At 38.9% G+C, this 17268-nt stretch overlaps 2 protein-coding genes across 4 annotated transcripts in view; both read right to left on the bottom strand.

Annotated features, from left to right (window-relative positions):
• Window positions 1-4082, bottom strand: part of LOC100543135 (sodium/hydrogen exchanger 4) — a 33215-nt gene extending 29133 nt beyond the window's left edge. The window contains exons 1-3 of one of the 3 annotated variants that reach the window (XM_010727997.3): window positions 3513-3894; window positions 3086-3393; window positions 266-729 (exon numbers count right to left, since the gene is read on the bottom strand). In XM_010727997.3, coding sequence (XP_010726299.1) covers window positions 266-729; window positions 3086-3347 — 726 coding nt within the window. In that variant the 5' untranslated portion in view covers window positions 3348-3393; window positions 3513-3894. Of the gene's footprint in view, window positions 1-265; window positions 730-3085 lie in introns of all 3 variants that reach the window. The other 2 variants (XM_019623180.2, XM_003203170.4) reach the window with 2 other exon arrangements.
• Window positions 4083-4578: 496 nt separating this feature from the next.
• IL18RAP (interleukin 18 receptor accessory protein) overlaps window positions 4579-17268 on the bottom strand; it is a 16908-nt gene continuing 4218 nt past the window's right edge. Inside the window, exons 3-11 of the mRNA XM_010727978.3 lie at window positions 16935-17202; window positions 16662-16836; window positions 15244-15418; window positions 13754-13822; window positions 13386-13503; window positions 11048-11202; window positions 10371-10508; window positions 6012-6182; window positions 4579-5267 (exon numbers count right to left, since the gene is read on the bottom strand). Of these exons, the coding sequence (XP_010726280.1) occupies window positions 4894-5267; window positions 6012-6182; window positions 10371-10508; window positions 11048-11202; window positions 13386-13503; window positions 13754-13822; window positions 15244-15418; window positions 16662-16836; window positions 16935-17202 (1643 nt within the window). The 3' untranslated portion in view covers window positions 4579-4893. The remainder of the gene's footprint in view (window positions 5268-6011; window positions 6183-10370; window positions 10509-11047; window positions 11203-13385; window positions 13504-13753; window positions 13823-15243; window positions 15419-16661; window positions 16837-16934; window positions 17203-17268) is intronic.

Here is a 17268-nt window from a genome sequence, read left to right as displayed (position 1 = left end):
TGAGTGAATGCAAGAGTAGGGTGTGTTTTCTTAAGTCTAACTAGAAGCAATATCTCTTCCAGTGGCTTGAAAACGAAATGTTTATGAAATAATTAATATAAGATGTAGTTTTTACATACATCAAAATTAATTGTGAGTTGCCAGTAGAATATGCATATTGTACTGTATCAGAGATCTCCACAAAGTTGCCCGTGCTCTGCATCCAATAACCCTACAAGCAATAAGAGCCCTAAGAGAAGCAGATGAAGAATGGAAAGAAACTCACCACAGTTATGCCATCATTTAGCAATGATTCTCCAAAAATCATCATGTGAAGCTGCTCATTAACAGAAGCTTCTTCAAAAACTGCCAGAGCTGCCACAGGATCCACAGCTGAGATCATGCTGCCAAAGAGCAGGTTCTGCAGCAGGTTCAGGTCAGTCAGACCAAAGACTTCAATCTGGCAGATGCCATAGAGGGAGAGGCCAATCCCAAATGAGTTCAGCAGAGATCCTAGCACAGACCACCACAAGATGGACCCAAGGTTTTCAAAGAATGGACGAGTTGGCATGAAATAACCCTCTTCCAGCACAATGGGTGGAAGGAGATACAAGAAGTAAATACTTGTGTTCATCACTGGTGGGGATTTGTGGTCAGTACCAAAGATGATCGCTCCAACTAGTGCTCCAATGGCAATCAGGATGCAGCTTTCAGGCATGAGTCTTGGTAATCGGTGATAGAGATGGAAACCTTTAATAAAACATTTAAATTAGCCTGAAGTCAGATGTGTTTCACCTGCCTTCAAACACTTAGTCTTCATATTGTCAGGTTCTGGTTTTAGTATTACAAAAGTAAATGCACAAGTAGAACCATTCCCTTCAAAATGAAACAATCCTGGGTTTGGGCTGACCACGAACCCAAGGGAGCAGAGAGCAAGCAGCTCAGATGCTAAGGTCTGCCCATCTCCTTCCACTTCCAGAAGCACTTGAATAATTTCCCAGACTCCAGATGACCCACAGGCTGAGCAAGTTAATACTCATGAACACCACAAAATACAAAGCAGCTCGGTTATCACCAAGAATCAAGGTATGGCCACATAATGCTTTGTACAAGCTGACTAACCTTGCTTTTCTGGGAATTCTAGTTTCTACATAAGGTAAACAGCACTCTGTAAAGAACTTTATGAGCTAGTTTAGTGGGGAAAAAAAAAAAACAAAAAAACAACAGTGGTTTCAGCTGAGTTGAAAGAACTACTGACATCAAATAATAGAAAACAATGGATCCTGGGAAGGTTTTTTCCTTGCTAAAAATAAAGGTTCAGTCTACACTACCAAATGAAGCAGTCCAAATAGTTTTCCCGTCTGAAAGTTTCAGCTTACATCCAGACAGCCAGATGCTCTTCTCTGCCCCAGAAAGCAAACAAGTTTTGCCTGCAAGAACAGACCCTGACCCATAGGCTACCTGGACGCTGCCTGGGAAAAGGCTGTTGGACATGGGCAGAAGTTCAGAAAGAGCTCATCTACATTGATGCTGTATGAATAGTTGGATACAGCTTGCTGCCACAGTGTGCCTTCACTTTAAAATATAGATGCAGCCAGGACATTTTAGAGAGAAAGGGTTACATTTAACTTATAAATGTTATGGGTATGAATCTCTTCCAACCTACCTTGATGCCTTGCTACTGTGGGTTTATGTAATTCTTCTCATTTGACATGAATGTTGGTACCAACACTAAGGTAGCATCTAATAATGCCTCATCCAGTTGCTGTATTAGGGATTGTATAATTAGTCATATTGTGAATAAGAGATGCCTTATCTCAAAATGTAAGGAGTTGTTCAGAGTTTACATGAATGAGAATGAGACAAAGACAGTCATAAATGGTCATCTAGCTCTAGGTATCCCTGTTGAATGGTGCTTGGACCAGATGGCCTCCTGAGGTACCTTCCAACCTCAGCCATTCTATGCTTCTGCGTGCAATCCAAGGGTCTGTCAAAGCAAGATGAAATTTTATCTCATAACTTCAGCAGCCAATGACAAGTTTGCATTTTTGTGATGTGTGAATTATTCATGTTCAAAAGTAAAGGAAACAAAAACATATTTTCTGAAATTTAATATTATTTATTTGGGAAACGCACTTTATCAAAAAGTATGCTATGAGCATAACACTACTATCTCATTTTAATTATTTTGATTAAAAATAAATTTAATTAATTTTAATTTCGTTTTTACATCATGTTCAAGACTTCTATCAGTTTTATCAAACAAAGGGATTCTTCCCATTCTTCTGCCCATTCTATAGGAGTGCCTGAAAATCACACTGAACTTCAAAAGAGCAGGGAAATCACTTATGTGTAGCTCTTCACTATTGCAGTCGTCTTCATTTATTTCATATTGCTGCATTAGTTCCAAAAAGCCAAAATCAACTTAATTCCAGTCATATAGATGCATAAGACACAGGGTGAGCATTTTTTTCTGTATTAATTACAATCCCTATTTCTCCAAGAGTTGTCTCTCTTCTTTCAGATATGTACACTGAGTCTCAGGAGAAGCTAGATGTATTGGAGTATATTCTACAGGCATTTATGCTGCTTTTCTTATGACCAATATCCATCCTCTGATGTTACTTTCTGAGCAACTTTAAACAACAAACATTTAAAACAAAGGTTTATAGGAAATTGCTTCCTATTTTTCACATGACAGAAGGGTTCTTACTTTCCTCCTTCCCAAAGTAAGTACAGCTGAAGTTTCAGTCAGCTGTTTTCCTGATTTCTGCAGCTGTGTCAGATTGCATAGTCTTGTGATACTTAATATTCATCACAAGATATTTAAATATTAGAACAAAGGACGGACAGCACTGTGAGGAGGACATCCATTGCTACTCATTAGCATAGACAGAAATGGGAGTTAGAAGTCATATACTTATTTCAACAATTTGGAAGCATTAAGAGGTGAAAGTTTGTCGTTGTCATAATAATGACCTGTTCTTTCCAGGATAAGACAGAAAAACAGGCCCTGGCACAAAAGCATATGCAAGATACTTGGTTACATGATATGTTTTTAAATTCTTACCAATAAAGGAGGATCCAAAATACCATTTCCACCTACCTATTTTTGCAAGAGAGGCAAGGAGTATCCAAAGAGTGACTTCATATGGAATCTGCACGTTGTTGTAGTCCACCGTGAAAACCTGCAGCCTCTTATTTTGTGAAGAGCCAACAGCATCAGCGCGGTCATGTTCATAGTGAGGCAACAAACTACTACCCAGGCTAGGCTCATCCAAATAAGCAGCAGCAGAAGGGCATACCAGAATCAACAGTGACAGCAAGTAACTCAGCATCTTCATATGTTCAAAGGCAGGAGAGCCCATGTCGAGGGCTGTGGCTATCTGTTATTACAGATAGAGGGTACGGTGGCTGCAAGAAAGCACACAACACTCACACCTGTTGATTCCCACTGCTCATAGCCACGGTCATTTCTTCCTTGCTACTCCTTCAGTTGCCTATTAGAGGCCATTTTAAAAGCCCTAACGTACCTGCACTGCTCCTTGTGTTACAGATGAACCTGAAGTTTATATGAAGATACCAGTTCTGCAGGTTCCTCAGACCCAGATAAACCCCAGACACAGCATCACTCTGCTGAAGAGTAACGAGCTTTCCGGACACATTATTTTTCAAGCCACTTTGATATTTTCCCCACTAATAACTATAAAAATCACCATTGTGCAGCATTCAGGCAGTAAGGGCAGCATAGGAAAATAGTATCAGACGGGCAGGACAGACTCCATGCCTTCTTCTCCTTCCTTCAGTCCCTGTCTGCCTCCCTAGAGCAGCTGCACTGCAGGTACCACTCTTGGCACTGCTCCCTGCTTCTGTCTCACCTTGTTAGAAAACCACTGGGTGTGCAAATAAACGTGATCGGCAGGGTTTGCAGTTGGGACATCTGGTGGAGGGCCACGCAAATTACATTCTCCTTTAGAAACTTGTAATCTCTTATAAAGGCATGTATTTCACTTGGCACATAATAACAAACGTTATTTTAAAAAAAAGGATGATTATTTCAGCTGATCTGATTTGACCACTTGGAGTCCAAAAGAAGACAACAGAAAAAGATTTTCTTCTGAACAGGAACCATTGCTTTTCGCTTAGGTATAGCCATACACACAGACTGCAAGTTGCACTGAGGGTAAGTGGTATGAACCTTGGCAGACGTCTGCAAGAAAAAAAGCAGATTTTCAGAGCCCTTGGAAGCTCACTAGCTGTAAGAATCATGGGATTTACAGCCATGATGCTCAACAGTTTTGGTAGGACCCATGAGTGACCTTTGCCACATGGGATCAGCAGTGTGCAGATGTTTCTGAGTGTGAAATGTTTCAGGGCTGGTAGAAATGCCTTATCCCACTTCATGAAGGATGGTGGTTCCTGGGATCAGCCCTGACACAGCATTCCTCCTTGTTTCAACCCCTTCAGCATATCTAGATGTGGGAGCCTCCTAGAGCTTTCATATATAGAGCTTGGATTTTTCCTGCAGAACTGCACAGAAAATTAAACTACAAGATTTCTCAGGAGTTTGTTTGTTTTTTTTATTCTTTTTTCTAGAAAAAAGAAAAAGTATAAAAATGCTTCAACAGAAAAACAATGCAAAGAAGAGAACATTCACGTCTCAACATCATTGCAAAACAACATAATAAATATCCTAATAATAATTTACTGAAGATAGCTTACATATACACATGTGTGAAGTGCCACATATTTTTCCTGTGTGCATGTTTGCACTGCAGCCCTACTCAGAGTTCTAGAGTGAGCTATTGCTGGCTCAAGTGACAGTCCAGAGTAGTCTGCTGATGTAAAAAAAAAAAAAAGGTGTTTAAATCCATTAACTCCTAGGATAGCAGTCATTCCTCTGTTAAATTTATGCTATCGACGTACCAGGCTGAATAACCTTTGGAAAAAGCCCTTTAGGCTGCAATTTCCCAACACCTTAGTGGTATTCACGGGCATGTGGTAGTGCATGTATTTCCAGAACTTCTTGTTTGGAGCAGTAGAAACAGAAGACTTCCAGGTAATGACTGGTAAAATCCGAAGAGCCTTCTTAACTACTGGAGGCAAGGTCTCTGGCTCTTGGAAAGCCTGGAACTTTATTAAAACCAATTTGATCTTTTTGTCTTCCAGTGCACAGTTCACTGCTGCCTGCAGTTCAAAGATTTTTGGTCCGCTGACATAGGCTGGGCTCAGAATAATGATTGCTCTTCTACTTTGTTTAATAGCTGTAACAACTTCATCTGTGTATGCTGGAGAAGAAATTACAATGTTATTGCAAAGTGTATTGGACTTTTTATCCAAATTAGTTCATTTAAGAATGGGTAGTCACCAGAAATACAGAAAACCAGAAATAGAAGTACTGAGCAACCATATTATCCTTAAAACCGTTCATGATCAGAGGGTATCTCTGCCATTTTTATGCAGTCTTGAGAACATAACTGGATGCTCAAAAGGTGGAGGGCACAGCTGAAATCACAACCACAGCACATTCAAGCAAGTTCTCAAAGGACACTTGGATTTGTCTCTGTCTCTCCCAGGGAGAGATACTGAGGACTTCCAGTTATTGCTGGTGGCACTGACCAAGGTGAGTCAGAAAGTAACTAATGAAAAATTCAGGGTATTCTTTTCACAGAACGGAGCCTGCCTGTGAAGAAATTCTTGGATGAGAACCTTTGTCTCAGCCAAGTACCTCATAGAATGGAATGGAATGGGTTGAAAAGGATCATAATGACCATCTAGTTTCAAACCCTCTGTTATGTGCAGGGTCGCCAACTACTAGATCAGGCTGCCCAGAGCCTCCTCAACAACCACACTCAAATATACACATTCCTTGGTTGCAGAGACCAGATAAAAAGACCAAACATGGCAAGATATGAGCAGAAACTCCAGTGCCAAAACATATCATTTGTTGAACTAGTGCATAAGGTTTTTAGGAAAGAAGAAAATAATTTTATAAGGAACTGAAGACTTTCTACCAACTACAGGAACCTTACCTCCTCCTGGAAGAATATCTCTTTCAAGAATGCATAACTTGTATCCGTATTTGTTTTCAAGCATGTCTGGAAGGATCTCCAGGGCAAATTTTTCCTCGCTAATAAAAGCAGAGTCACTTTCAGAAGAGTCTGTTTTTGCATAAGATACAAAGGCATCAAATTCTTTGCCATCTAAAAGAAATAAATATATATCATAAGTAACACAGCATACATTAACAGGTGTCTGAAGTATTCAGCTTCTTATTTAATGCAACATTTCCGTTTATGTTCTATATATTTGCTACCTATTTAAATAGACCCAATACAAATTGAAACTTACAAAGCTATCATGAAAAACAGCAGTTCAGTTACGCAAAGCCAAGCCTGTCTGTCCATTTTCTTCTCTGTAGACATATGCTACCAAAGTAAATGAGGATATTGCAGATGACCAGTGCAAGAAAGTTTAAATTAGGCACCTTTATTTTTTGTATTTTTACATATATGTGCCAATTTTAACCAGTGGGAGATTTGGCATCTCCCAGGAAAATGCTATGCTCTAGGAAATGATTCCCAACCTTTTCTGTCATTCGCCCAAATGCTGAGTCCAAAGATAGTCACAAATGCACAACCTGCTTTATAAATATAGTGAATTTTACTTTAAAAAGATGGGAGGAACAATGTCCATGGACATTAGCTGTTGTGAAAGATACGCTCTTTTTGTACACTGCTATTTCTAATGAGAGAGAAGGGTGGAGTTGGCAAAGATTAAATCTGATTCAAATATAAGCTCAGAAACAGAATGCTATCCAGCTCCTGAACTTTGTTCCAGTCTCATTTAAAGAATGTTTGCAAAGTGCTGCTGCTGAATACATAAAGAACTCTCAGCTCTGAAACATTCTGGTACCAATGTCCCAAATTTCACCCATTCCTATCTACAAAACAAAAGAAATCTATTTGCTAAATGAAATTTGAACTGCACTTGAGGGAAGATGAAAGAGAACATAAGAAATTGCTCATGATGCAAAAGGTACACTGATCTCAGTACAATATGAATATGAATGCTCCTAATGCCATTGGAGTTGCCCTAAGGTTGGTTGATGAGATTGCCAAATTTTACATAGGCACTACTGGAGACCCAAATATTTTGGAATATTGTAGGATATGCTCAGGCAAGTCAAACGACAGCAGATATCTTTTTGTTTAATCAGCTGATTCATATTCCATGTCAGTATAGTCAAGAGAAACCATAAAGTAATTCAGCTGTTCAGCATGGGGTGTTTCTGCAGAATGAGCTGAAAAGTGCTCTAGATTTCACCATACTGATCACACTGCACAGAATGGGAACTGAAACATCTAACCCCCTACACAATCACATAGATAATAGCATTGAATCTTACCCCTCCATGCTAACATCTTGATTTCTACCCCTAGATGTTAGATTAGGATCATAAGGATCAGAAGAAATCATATGGAACCCTGGGAGCAAAGGAAATGCATGTTGAAAATTAATGACCCGCGTGAGTTGGGGTTGAACAACTACATTCATAACTAGCAGATAACAGAAAGTATATTATCAAAAGAAAACATGGGTGTAAAAATTCGGCTTAGAGGCTGAGACTATCCCCAGTGCTCCTGGCCATACACTTCTGCCATTTCCTTGTAAGACCGTTGAAACTCTTGTGGTAACAAAAGAAGTTCTTACCACAGAACTAGCTCTCTAGTTACCTATTACCTTCTGCTGGGCTATTTTACTGCTAACTTGAGCCAATGTAGGCCCAAAAGAATGAATCAGCAACAGCAAACATACATGGCTTGGAGGTGGGGCAGTGGGTCACTAGACTGGTTTAGCTGAAATGTCTAGCTACACTCTGATCTAAGGATCCTTTGAATGCCACTTTTAAATGACAAATTCTTTGCAAAACAAGCCAGATATTTTCCTCATTTCACCCATAGAGGTCACTGCAATCTTATTAGACAACCACCATTGATAAATACATCACGGTTTTTTTTGTTGTTGTTTTCTTTTTAGCATCACGACTGCAAAAACAATTTAAAAATGCATACATAGTAAGCACAATTAGGATTTTTTTTCCAGAACAGTACAGGAGAACAGTTACACCCTGAGAAACTTTTGGGACATATGTTTCAGATGCTCAAAATGTTGGAAATGATGTTAGTTAAGCAAAGTTACTGTAAAATTTGTCTATAAAAGTTAATTCCCCAGCTTTTTCGCTGTTTCTTTCTCCCTGTGGGAGAGGCAAGATTTTTAAGAAGTATGTCTTAATTAGCTATGGAGGAAGCTCAAGGGTTAGAAAGGTGTGAGATAAAGAATGAGCTCACTGCTGTTTTTAGCTAACTAATGAAAGGGTACAGAGATGATGGAGAGAGATTTCTCTGAGGCGCAGAGTGATAGCAGAGAAGGCTACAGACACAAGCAGCAATAATTAAAATCCCCATTAGAAGTTAGTAAAAAAACTTATCAATGCAAAAATGGTCAAGCACTGGAGCAGGTTGTTCTGAGACACTGTGAATTGTCTATCTTTGGAGGCATGCAAAACATGGATGAACAAGATCCGGAGCCATCCAACATAGGCTGGCTCTGCTTTCAGCAGTATCTTGAATCAAATGACTTCCAGGGTCCCTACCAGCTTATGTGGTTCTGCAATTTTCTAATGCTGTGCTAAGAGGAGTGGGAGAGAAGGAATGATGGAAAGGAAGAAACGGCAAAATGACATCACACTTTTGCTTTTTTGCTTTATGAGCAAGCTGTTTCAAATCTCAAGTAAATTGATACGCATCCACATGAAGTGAGAAGGACATAATCCTACAGCTGGGAACATCTTTGGGGTGAGTCATCTGCAGGCATAAAACCTGCTGGATAGGCATAGCTAGTCTGCACGCTTCATGCCCACCATGCCATAAATGGGGCTGTGCACATGCAGTACATTGGAGTTAAGGAGTAGAACAGAAGGTGCAAGAGATACAAAGGGGTCTTAAACTTCAATGTACGAATCTTCCCAGGCCTGTCTCTGTCCTACTGACAAACGTTGTAAGGTCGAAGGGGACTTTCCAGAGGTTCTTAAAGCAATCTGCTACCAAGCAGAGGGGAAATTTTAAGTGATTTCCCAAATAACTTTTGATAGATGTCCTAGAGCTTACAACAATACTTTCCGAAAAGGCAGTCAATTGTTTCACCGTGCATGTATTTATAGATATATAGATAAACGTATGCTATATTCACACATAATTGAAATACACCTATGGAAACACGAAAGTAAACTCATATATTATATGTCTCAAGATGCATCAAGACTCAAGGATTTTTAGAAAAATTTCCTTGGGTAATTTCTATCAGATTTATTTAAATCCACGTAAGAAAATTAAATGCTAAATTCATTGAAGTAGGCACTGTAATTTCTGATACATTTTTTACTGCCTAATATGTCAGAGGCCCATTTTAGATGAGATGATGTGGCAATGCTGCTACAGAGACTTGAAATTTGAAAAAGTTGATCGCTGATATAAAATCATGATAGTCAACGTAACTTTCAGAAAGCAAAAACTACCCCAAAGTGAACTAAGTTTGTGTTCCTCGTTATCTTATTTCACATAACCACAGGATGGCTGATGCTGGCAGGGCCCTCTGTGTCCCTCTGGCCCTGCTCAGCAGAGCCACCCAGAGCAGGGTGCCCAGGTTCATGGCCAGGCAGCTGTTGGCTCCATCTCCAAGGAGCAGATCCCACAGACTCTGAGTAGCCTTTGCCAGTGTTCTGTTACCTGCACAGCACAGAAGTGCTGCCCTGTGTTCAGAAGGAATCCCTGTGCTTCAGATTGTGCCCCTGTCCTGGCACTGGTCACCACTGAAAAGAGCCTAGCTTCAACTTTTGTGCACCCTACTCTCAAGTATTTGTACACATTGACTAGATCCCCCTGAATTGCCTCTTCTCCAGGCTGAACAGGTCCAGATCTCTCAGTCCCTCCTCAGAAGATAACCTACTCCTTTGATCATCTTTGTGACCCTCCGTTGGACTCTTTCCAGTACATCCATGTTCCTCATACTGGGAGGGCCAGAACTGGACACAGTGCTTCAAGTGAGGCTTCACCAAAGCTGACTGAAGCAGAAAGATCACCTCTTGACCAGCTAGCAATACTTTGCTGAGTGCAGCCAAGAATACTAAGCATTCTTAGCAGCTAGGGCACATAGTTGATTCGTGTTCAACCTGGTGTCCATCAGGACCCACAGGTCCTTTTCAGCAGAGCTGCAGAACAGCGTTATTAAGAGAATTGAATTAAGGGATTAGCCCACACCAGATTAACTCACAGAACAAAAGACAATAGGAAAAAAAGTGAAGAATAGTAATTTTATACCATATTTCTTACCTTCTGTAGTTTCGTTGTGGGCCACGTAGCTTCGGTACATCAGTACTATTTCAATCCAGTGCTGATAAATAAAGGCAGTGCACAAAAGAAATGCAAAGAGAATAGAAATGGCACTGCACAGTATGTACAAGAAAAACACTGTGGAAAGAAAAGGGTTTATCATAAGTCAGACTTTCCAACTTAGATAAAAAGCTCAATTCACAAAAGGAGACAAACTAGCTCACAATCTTCATTCCTTCCCTTCTAGCAAACTTTAGAGAAGACAGAATTCATTTACCTGCAAATTTCAGCACAATGTTTCAGTCTACTACGAGGGATAGTGCTTGAACTGTATCTCCCTGTTAGTACGAAAAGCCAATTTGAGATGAAAGAAAATGGTTTATTGTACACTCAGTGGGGCTGAAAATAAAAACTGCTTAAAATGGAAAATATATACATAGCTGCACAAAGAACCCTGCTGGAGACTTCCTGTGCCACCTTAGTGATGAATGTCCACTGTGAGCTATGGTTCAAATGAGAAAATGGTTTAATTTCCACATTGATTCTATTTTTGGCCCTTGCTTGAAAGGCTGCCATATTCGTATCAGGTACAGCATAGACATGCATGCTAAGAATTGGGAAAACAGAAACATCCTATGAAAATCTTTAAGGGCAAGCAGTCTTCCATCTGTGCTTACCTCTCCGTTTTTTTTTCAGTTGGATCACAGCGGTAGCATTCCCCACAGAATTTTGAGCAAAGCAGATGAAGTTGCTTCTTAGGTCCTTCTCAGTAACTTCTTCCAGTTTAGCAACATGACGAAGTACATGTCCCTTTAAACATCTTGGACAAACACTAAAAAGTATGTATTTGCATGTCAACTTTGCAGCTCATTCATACAATCCCCAAACGTTTTAAATACAGAGAAAGAAGATCTTAGCAAACTCTGAACATTTAAATTGAAGTTTTAACAGAGACGCAAAACTCTGGTTTGGAGCCTCCATTTGCGTTTTATTTGCGTCATAAGAAGATAATGACAGCAAAGGTTTGCAGACTGAAAAGTTTATTCTTATTTCATCAGCTCAGCAAAATAATTAATCTCTTGCTTAGCTTTAAATATGTAGTTCTTTTTGACTTCAATAAGATTATTTGAATTTTCCTAAGACTTTGAATACCTCCCGCAGGAGAAATGTAGAGAAATTAAGCTTCAAAAAGGAGCCCTGAGAGACAATAAGCTGAGCAAAAATATAGAAAAGCACTATCTCTTTTCAAGGGATAAAAGTCCCAAGGACAGGACAGACAAATAAAATAAAACAAAAATGAGGAACTGAAGAACAGAAAACGAAATGGTGACAAAAAAGTGCCTTTGGGGCACTCTTAGGAATACCCAGTGCTTCTGAGTCTCAATGTTTCTCTTTGGAAGCCATAGTACATGTGTCTGTGGGTCATCTCAAGTACACCTCATGTCATGCCACTGCTGGCCAGTGTGCCAATATGACAATGAACTACCTCCACTAAATCAAGAGTCATGGGTATGAATATGGGCAGTTAATTTTAGGATTCAACATGTGCTAAAGATCTGTTGAGAATGGTTTATAGCAAGGTGATTGGTAATAGATGGTCTTAAAGGTCTTTTCCAACCCAAACCATTCTATGATTCTATGACTAAGAACTGAGAAGTAAAAGATATGCTTGTATTGCATAGATTCCTTGCCCAAGTTGGACACTGTATAACTGAATGAGACAGGAAAATACAGGAAGGAAAGGGGGGCATGGAGACAATTCAAGTCATCTCAATTGACAGCATGCTCAACATGAGTCAGCAGCTTTCACTGGTAGCCAAGAGAGTAAACTGTATTTTGGCATACATTAGGTACAGTATAGCCAGCCAGTCATAAGAAGTGATTCTCCTGTTACATATTAGGGTTGGTGCGGCCTCATCTTCTGTATTGTATGCTATTAATGTTAACATCCTTGAAAGGACCCAGAGGAGGACATCAAAGCTGGTAGCAGGGCTGAAGGCATGTCCTGTGAGGAGAGGCTGAGGGCACTGAGCTGTGCAGTTTGGAGAGCAGAAGGCCAAGAGTTGACCTCATTGCTCCCTGCAGTACCCTGAGGAGGGGAAGCAGAGGGAGGCACAGGGCTCTGCTCCTGACAACTGATGGCAAAAGGGAAATGGCACAGAGCTGCACCGGGGGGTATCAGGCTGGGCATTAGGAACAATTTCTTTATTGTGAGAGAGCTCAAACACTGGAACACATTTCCTAGAGAAGTGGTTCATGCCTCATGCCTGCTAGTGTTGAAGAGGCATTTGGATAATGTCCTCAATAACATCCTTTCATTTTTGGATAATCCTGATGTGGTCAGGCAGTTGGACTCATTGGTCTTTGAAAGTCCCTTCTAATTAACTATTCTGTTCTGTTCTGTTCTATTCTATTCCATTCTTTAAGGTCACAGGAAACCTTTCCCCTGTATGTCACTTCTCTGTGGAGTCTGCTTAATTCCTGCCAGGGAAGACTTAAACGGTCCTGAAATTCAATTCTGCATGCCCTCAGGCTGACCTAATGCACATAACTCAATAAAAACAGCCCAACTTTTGAGGCACACAAACTCATTTCTATGTCACAGAGAACTTGTATACAGTACTGTTTCACTGGATCCAGTTTATTCCCCACTTAGAGACAGTTTTCAGAGAGATGGAGTGAATTGTCAGCAAGGCACAACAGAGGGAGCACACTGCTGATGCAGGCACAAGGGGCCAAGCACCATTCATGCTGAAATTCCCTGTGAGATAAAGCTTTGGGAAAAAAGAGTTAAGACTACACAGAAAATACTGAATTCTTGAATTTATGGCCATATCATATTTTGAACATGTGCTTCTGTATGTAAATGTGCTCATGGACAGACACAATAACATGTTGAAGGACAGATAGTTCTGAGCTCCCTTCAGAAAAATTACATATTAAGTAAAGCTCTTGTGGAAGGATTTTTACAGTTGCCAACAGCATAATAACACTACTATTGTACTGCTTTCTTACCTTGTTTCCTGGTTCAATTTCTCATTTATATTTTCATTGTCTCTTTTCCATATTACTCTCTTCTGAGTACCTCTTTCAAACCCAAACTGTACACGGCATTCCAGTTCAAGGGGCTTTCCTGAAACAAATTAATACAGGAAAAGCATGCATGCAGGTCACTGGAATGTTTTTCCCTTTAATAGACTGGGATATATATAATATAAAATATTTATTTTAATATTCACAAATATATTAATTAAGAAAAAAAAATTATAGAAAATTCTCTGGAGCTTTGCTCCAAGAGAGCAAAGTTATTTTGTTTTATCAAGGTCTATCATCATCTACAGTTAGCTCATTTTCTTTTAGTATCAGAGAAAGAATAAACTTACCAAGTTCTGCTTCGAGAATCGTCACACCACTGGGATGCAAGATGTTTGGTGGATGGATAGTGTTTTTTGCTGCAATTAACAGGACTGCTATTAATAAGTGCTACTGTCGATGCCAAAGGCTAGAGAAAACATTTCAAAGGTTTATCTTTCTCTGATGTTAGGTGGAATTTTGACATCATGGTCCAAGAGGATGATTTATGGTTGTTAAGCTGTCTGAGAGTTCACAGTATGAAAGCTTTCTCTACAAAATTTACATAGCTACTTAAACTGCTATGTCAGTAGTTGAACTGGGGAGCTCAGCATCACCTGAGGTAATTTAGGATTCAGAAACAAGGATCCCCTTTGCAAAATCCCCTGCGGTACCCAATCCCCATACGAGTTCCCTGACAAGCTCCATTCCACATCCACTAAGCATGCATTCAGCACACTAACTCCTTATTCGCACTTTAAATACACAACACAGGTATTTGCATTAAAATACCATGTTGTTAGATTTTTTTTCTAAGCAAGAGTTGACAAAGAGCAAGGATAACGACACCTAGTTTGCACAATGTGATAAACAGATACCCAGGCTGTGAGAACATGGCATGAAGGGCCTAAAATGCACAGCTCTGATATTCTTGGGAAATCCCATACTACAGGAAATGTTGAAATGTTGCCACACAAAACTTACTTTTTTTTTTTTTTTTTTTAAACGTTGAACTATGCTGAAGCAGAGAAAGCTGCAACCCATCTACTTCTGAATACAAAATAGATGCAGCTGTGCCACATTGCTGGTGTTCCAGCCTAAAAGACTAGGCCTGAAACAACAGGTCATACAGGTAGTGATGCTGTCCCCAGATAGCATGCAAAAACAAAGAGCGTTGTTGTCTTTGCTGTTAAGATTGCTCTCAAGTCCCATATTCCCTCTGACACAAAATGTCACATCACCATTTTTAAGTGAAAAAATGAAGATCTGCATTGCAGAACAAAACACCGTGTAATCCAACTGTAGAAGGGAATTCTCTATAACTCGTACGTTAACTCAAGCCACCACTTCAGGGACATGAGTAGGATTGAGATACAGCGTTACACTCCACGGCTGCCAAGCAAGATTAGCATTCTTTCCTCTTGGTATTAAATATCTTTCTAACACTGCACATAGAGTTCATGGAGAACACTGGCACCAGCGGTGGTTTCATGAATTCTACTCTCAAATTAAGTGATTTAAATCCTTGTGTAGATTTGATTACCGCTGTTAGGAATCAAGGCAGAATAAGATCTTGACATCTATGCTATTACTAAATTTATTACTAAACACCGAAGGTCCTAGACACTGTCCAGAGATGTCCTCAGAGTACTTGGAAGTGAATTTTAATGAAAGTGTAGCTAGTCTAGTTTATAATTTTTCAGAACAAGATCCTGAACAAAATATATTGATAGAGTACTAAAGAATAGGGAAAACATAACGTATTTTTGAAGTATTTTATAATAGTTAAAATATTACTCACCAATGACTTCTACTGTAATTGCTGTTCTCATTGTCCACCGAGTAGTGTTGTCAAATATGGTGTAATCACATATGTATATTCCAGCGTCTTGAACATAAGTTGTTTTCAAGTAGATTTCATTATCCACAAACTTTAGGCTTTTCCTCGTTTTCCTGTATTCTATCTGACGGCCATCCTAACAACAATAAAAAAGTATCAAAGAATTAAATGTATCCTTATTGTTGTTGTTACTGCTGCTGTGAAACTATAATATAAGATATTTGGATGGAATTGCCATAACAGTAGGGTTAAGCCAAACTTTTTCACTGAAAACAAAAACTTTTTGCTATTTACATTTTTTAAAATTGTGGGCTATAATATGTGAATATCAGTACATGTTAAAAACAACAACAACAACAACAACAATTTAACTTTTGTGGCTGCTGAGAGATACGTAAAATAATGAAACTAAGTATAAATTTAATTCACATTACTAAAGGTCAAAGAAAAGGATCGCTGTTTTGAACATTTACTGACTAGGTATTTTTATTTTCATAAGTAAATGATTTTGAAACCAGTTCCACAAGCTTTTACAGGAAAAAATATGGTTTTGGATTGTATGAGATTGATAACATTGTCACTATTTTCAAAAGGATGAATGCTGCTTTTTGAAAAGCGTACCTAGTTTTCACAGTTTTGTTTAGGTAAAATCTCTAGGGGTACAAGGAATTTTCCTTAAGATAAATGCAAAATGAGGTAAAGACATACCTCATAAAAGCTTGGAAGTAAGTGAAGAGTAACTTTGACTGGATGATCATTTTGTTTGATGAATAAATACTGTAAATAGTACCAGGTAGTAAAATGAACGTTGAATTTTCAGTCATTTTTGTTTGCTTATATAGTACAAGCTTAGATGGAACTATTAGTGAGTATAGTATATAACTATTAGTGATTTTAGTATTATCTCACTTTAGTGAGAACTATTGGTGATAGGTGGATGGTTGAATGGGATGATCTTGAAGGTCTTTTCCAACCTTGGTGATACTATGACTCTATGATTCTATAGCATATTACAATTATTACAGACAAAGTAGGGATAAATTTTAACTTCAAGGTAATTTAGCAGTCATTTGAAAAAGACTAAGTCAATAATTTCTCTGTGGGATGGTGTTTCATTAGAAACAGATGTCTTGGAAAGAACAGTTTGTAATATTAATATTAAAATAAATTTGTTTCTAACAAAGCCAATTTTTTCTTTCATACATTTGATATTTTCAAAATTTAAAATCAAAACAAAACTTTAAAATTTTAAATTTCATCAGTGTCAATTTTGTAAATAACCAATTTTGATTCTCAATTACTACAACTAGTTGAAAAGAAACTATGCCAAATTCCATACCTCCACTGCACTTCTGAATACTTAAAAGACTGATTCTTACCTTGTACCATCTTACATCCACTTTATCTATATGGCTGTAGCATTTTGTCCCAGGACAAGCTATTGAATTCCCACTGCCAGCAAGAAGATGCAGTGTGTTTGTACCATAGCCTGCACATTTTGCCTCTGCCTTTGTTTGAACCTCCAGAACAATTTTGAGACACGGAATTTTTTCACTGAGTGATACAGAAAAAAAGTTAAACTTTTAATATAAAAGCAAAATAACTACATCAATTCTTACCTAGAAATAGAAGCCCTTTCCCCCATTACATACTGTATCATACAGATGTAGATTCCAGAAGCATTCTCCCTTACTGGTTTAAACCAAAGTGCATCCCCTTGCAGAGTAATGTTAGAGCTTCCCTCGACAGCTTTAAGATGTCCTTTGTTTTTCTGACACCAGAACCATTTCACCTCATGTTGATTTAGAACTGAGTTGTTATAAATGTTGGTAGCATGTTTATGTGGCAAAGCACATTGTAAAACAAACTCTTCATCGCTAATTGCACGATACCGTACTTGAGGCTTTACATGGGAACATCCTGAAAAGCAGGAAAATATAATATCAGTACCACCTGAAAAGCACACACAGCAGTCAGGTCTAAAAA

This window comes from Meleagris gallopavo, chromosome 1 (genome assembly GCF_000146605.3).
Source record: "Meleagris gallopavo isolate NT-WF06-2002-E0010 breed Aviagen turkey brand Nicholas breeding stock chromosome 1, Turkey_5.1, whole genome shotgun sequence".
In the NCBI taxonomy this organism is placed as follows: Eukaryota; Metazoa; Chordata; class Aves; order Galliformes; family Phasianidae; genus Meleagris; species Meleagris gallopavo.
The sequence above is the reverse complement of the archived record's forward strand: the minus strand, read 5'-3'. Positions and strand labels throughout refer to the sequence as shown.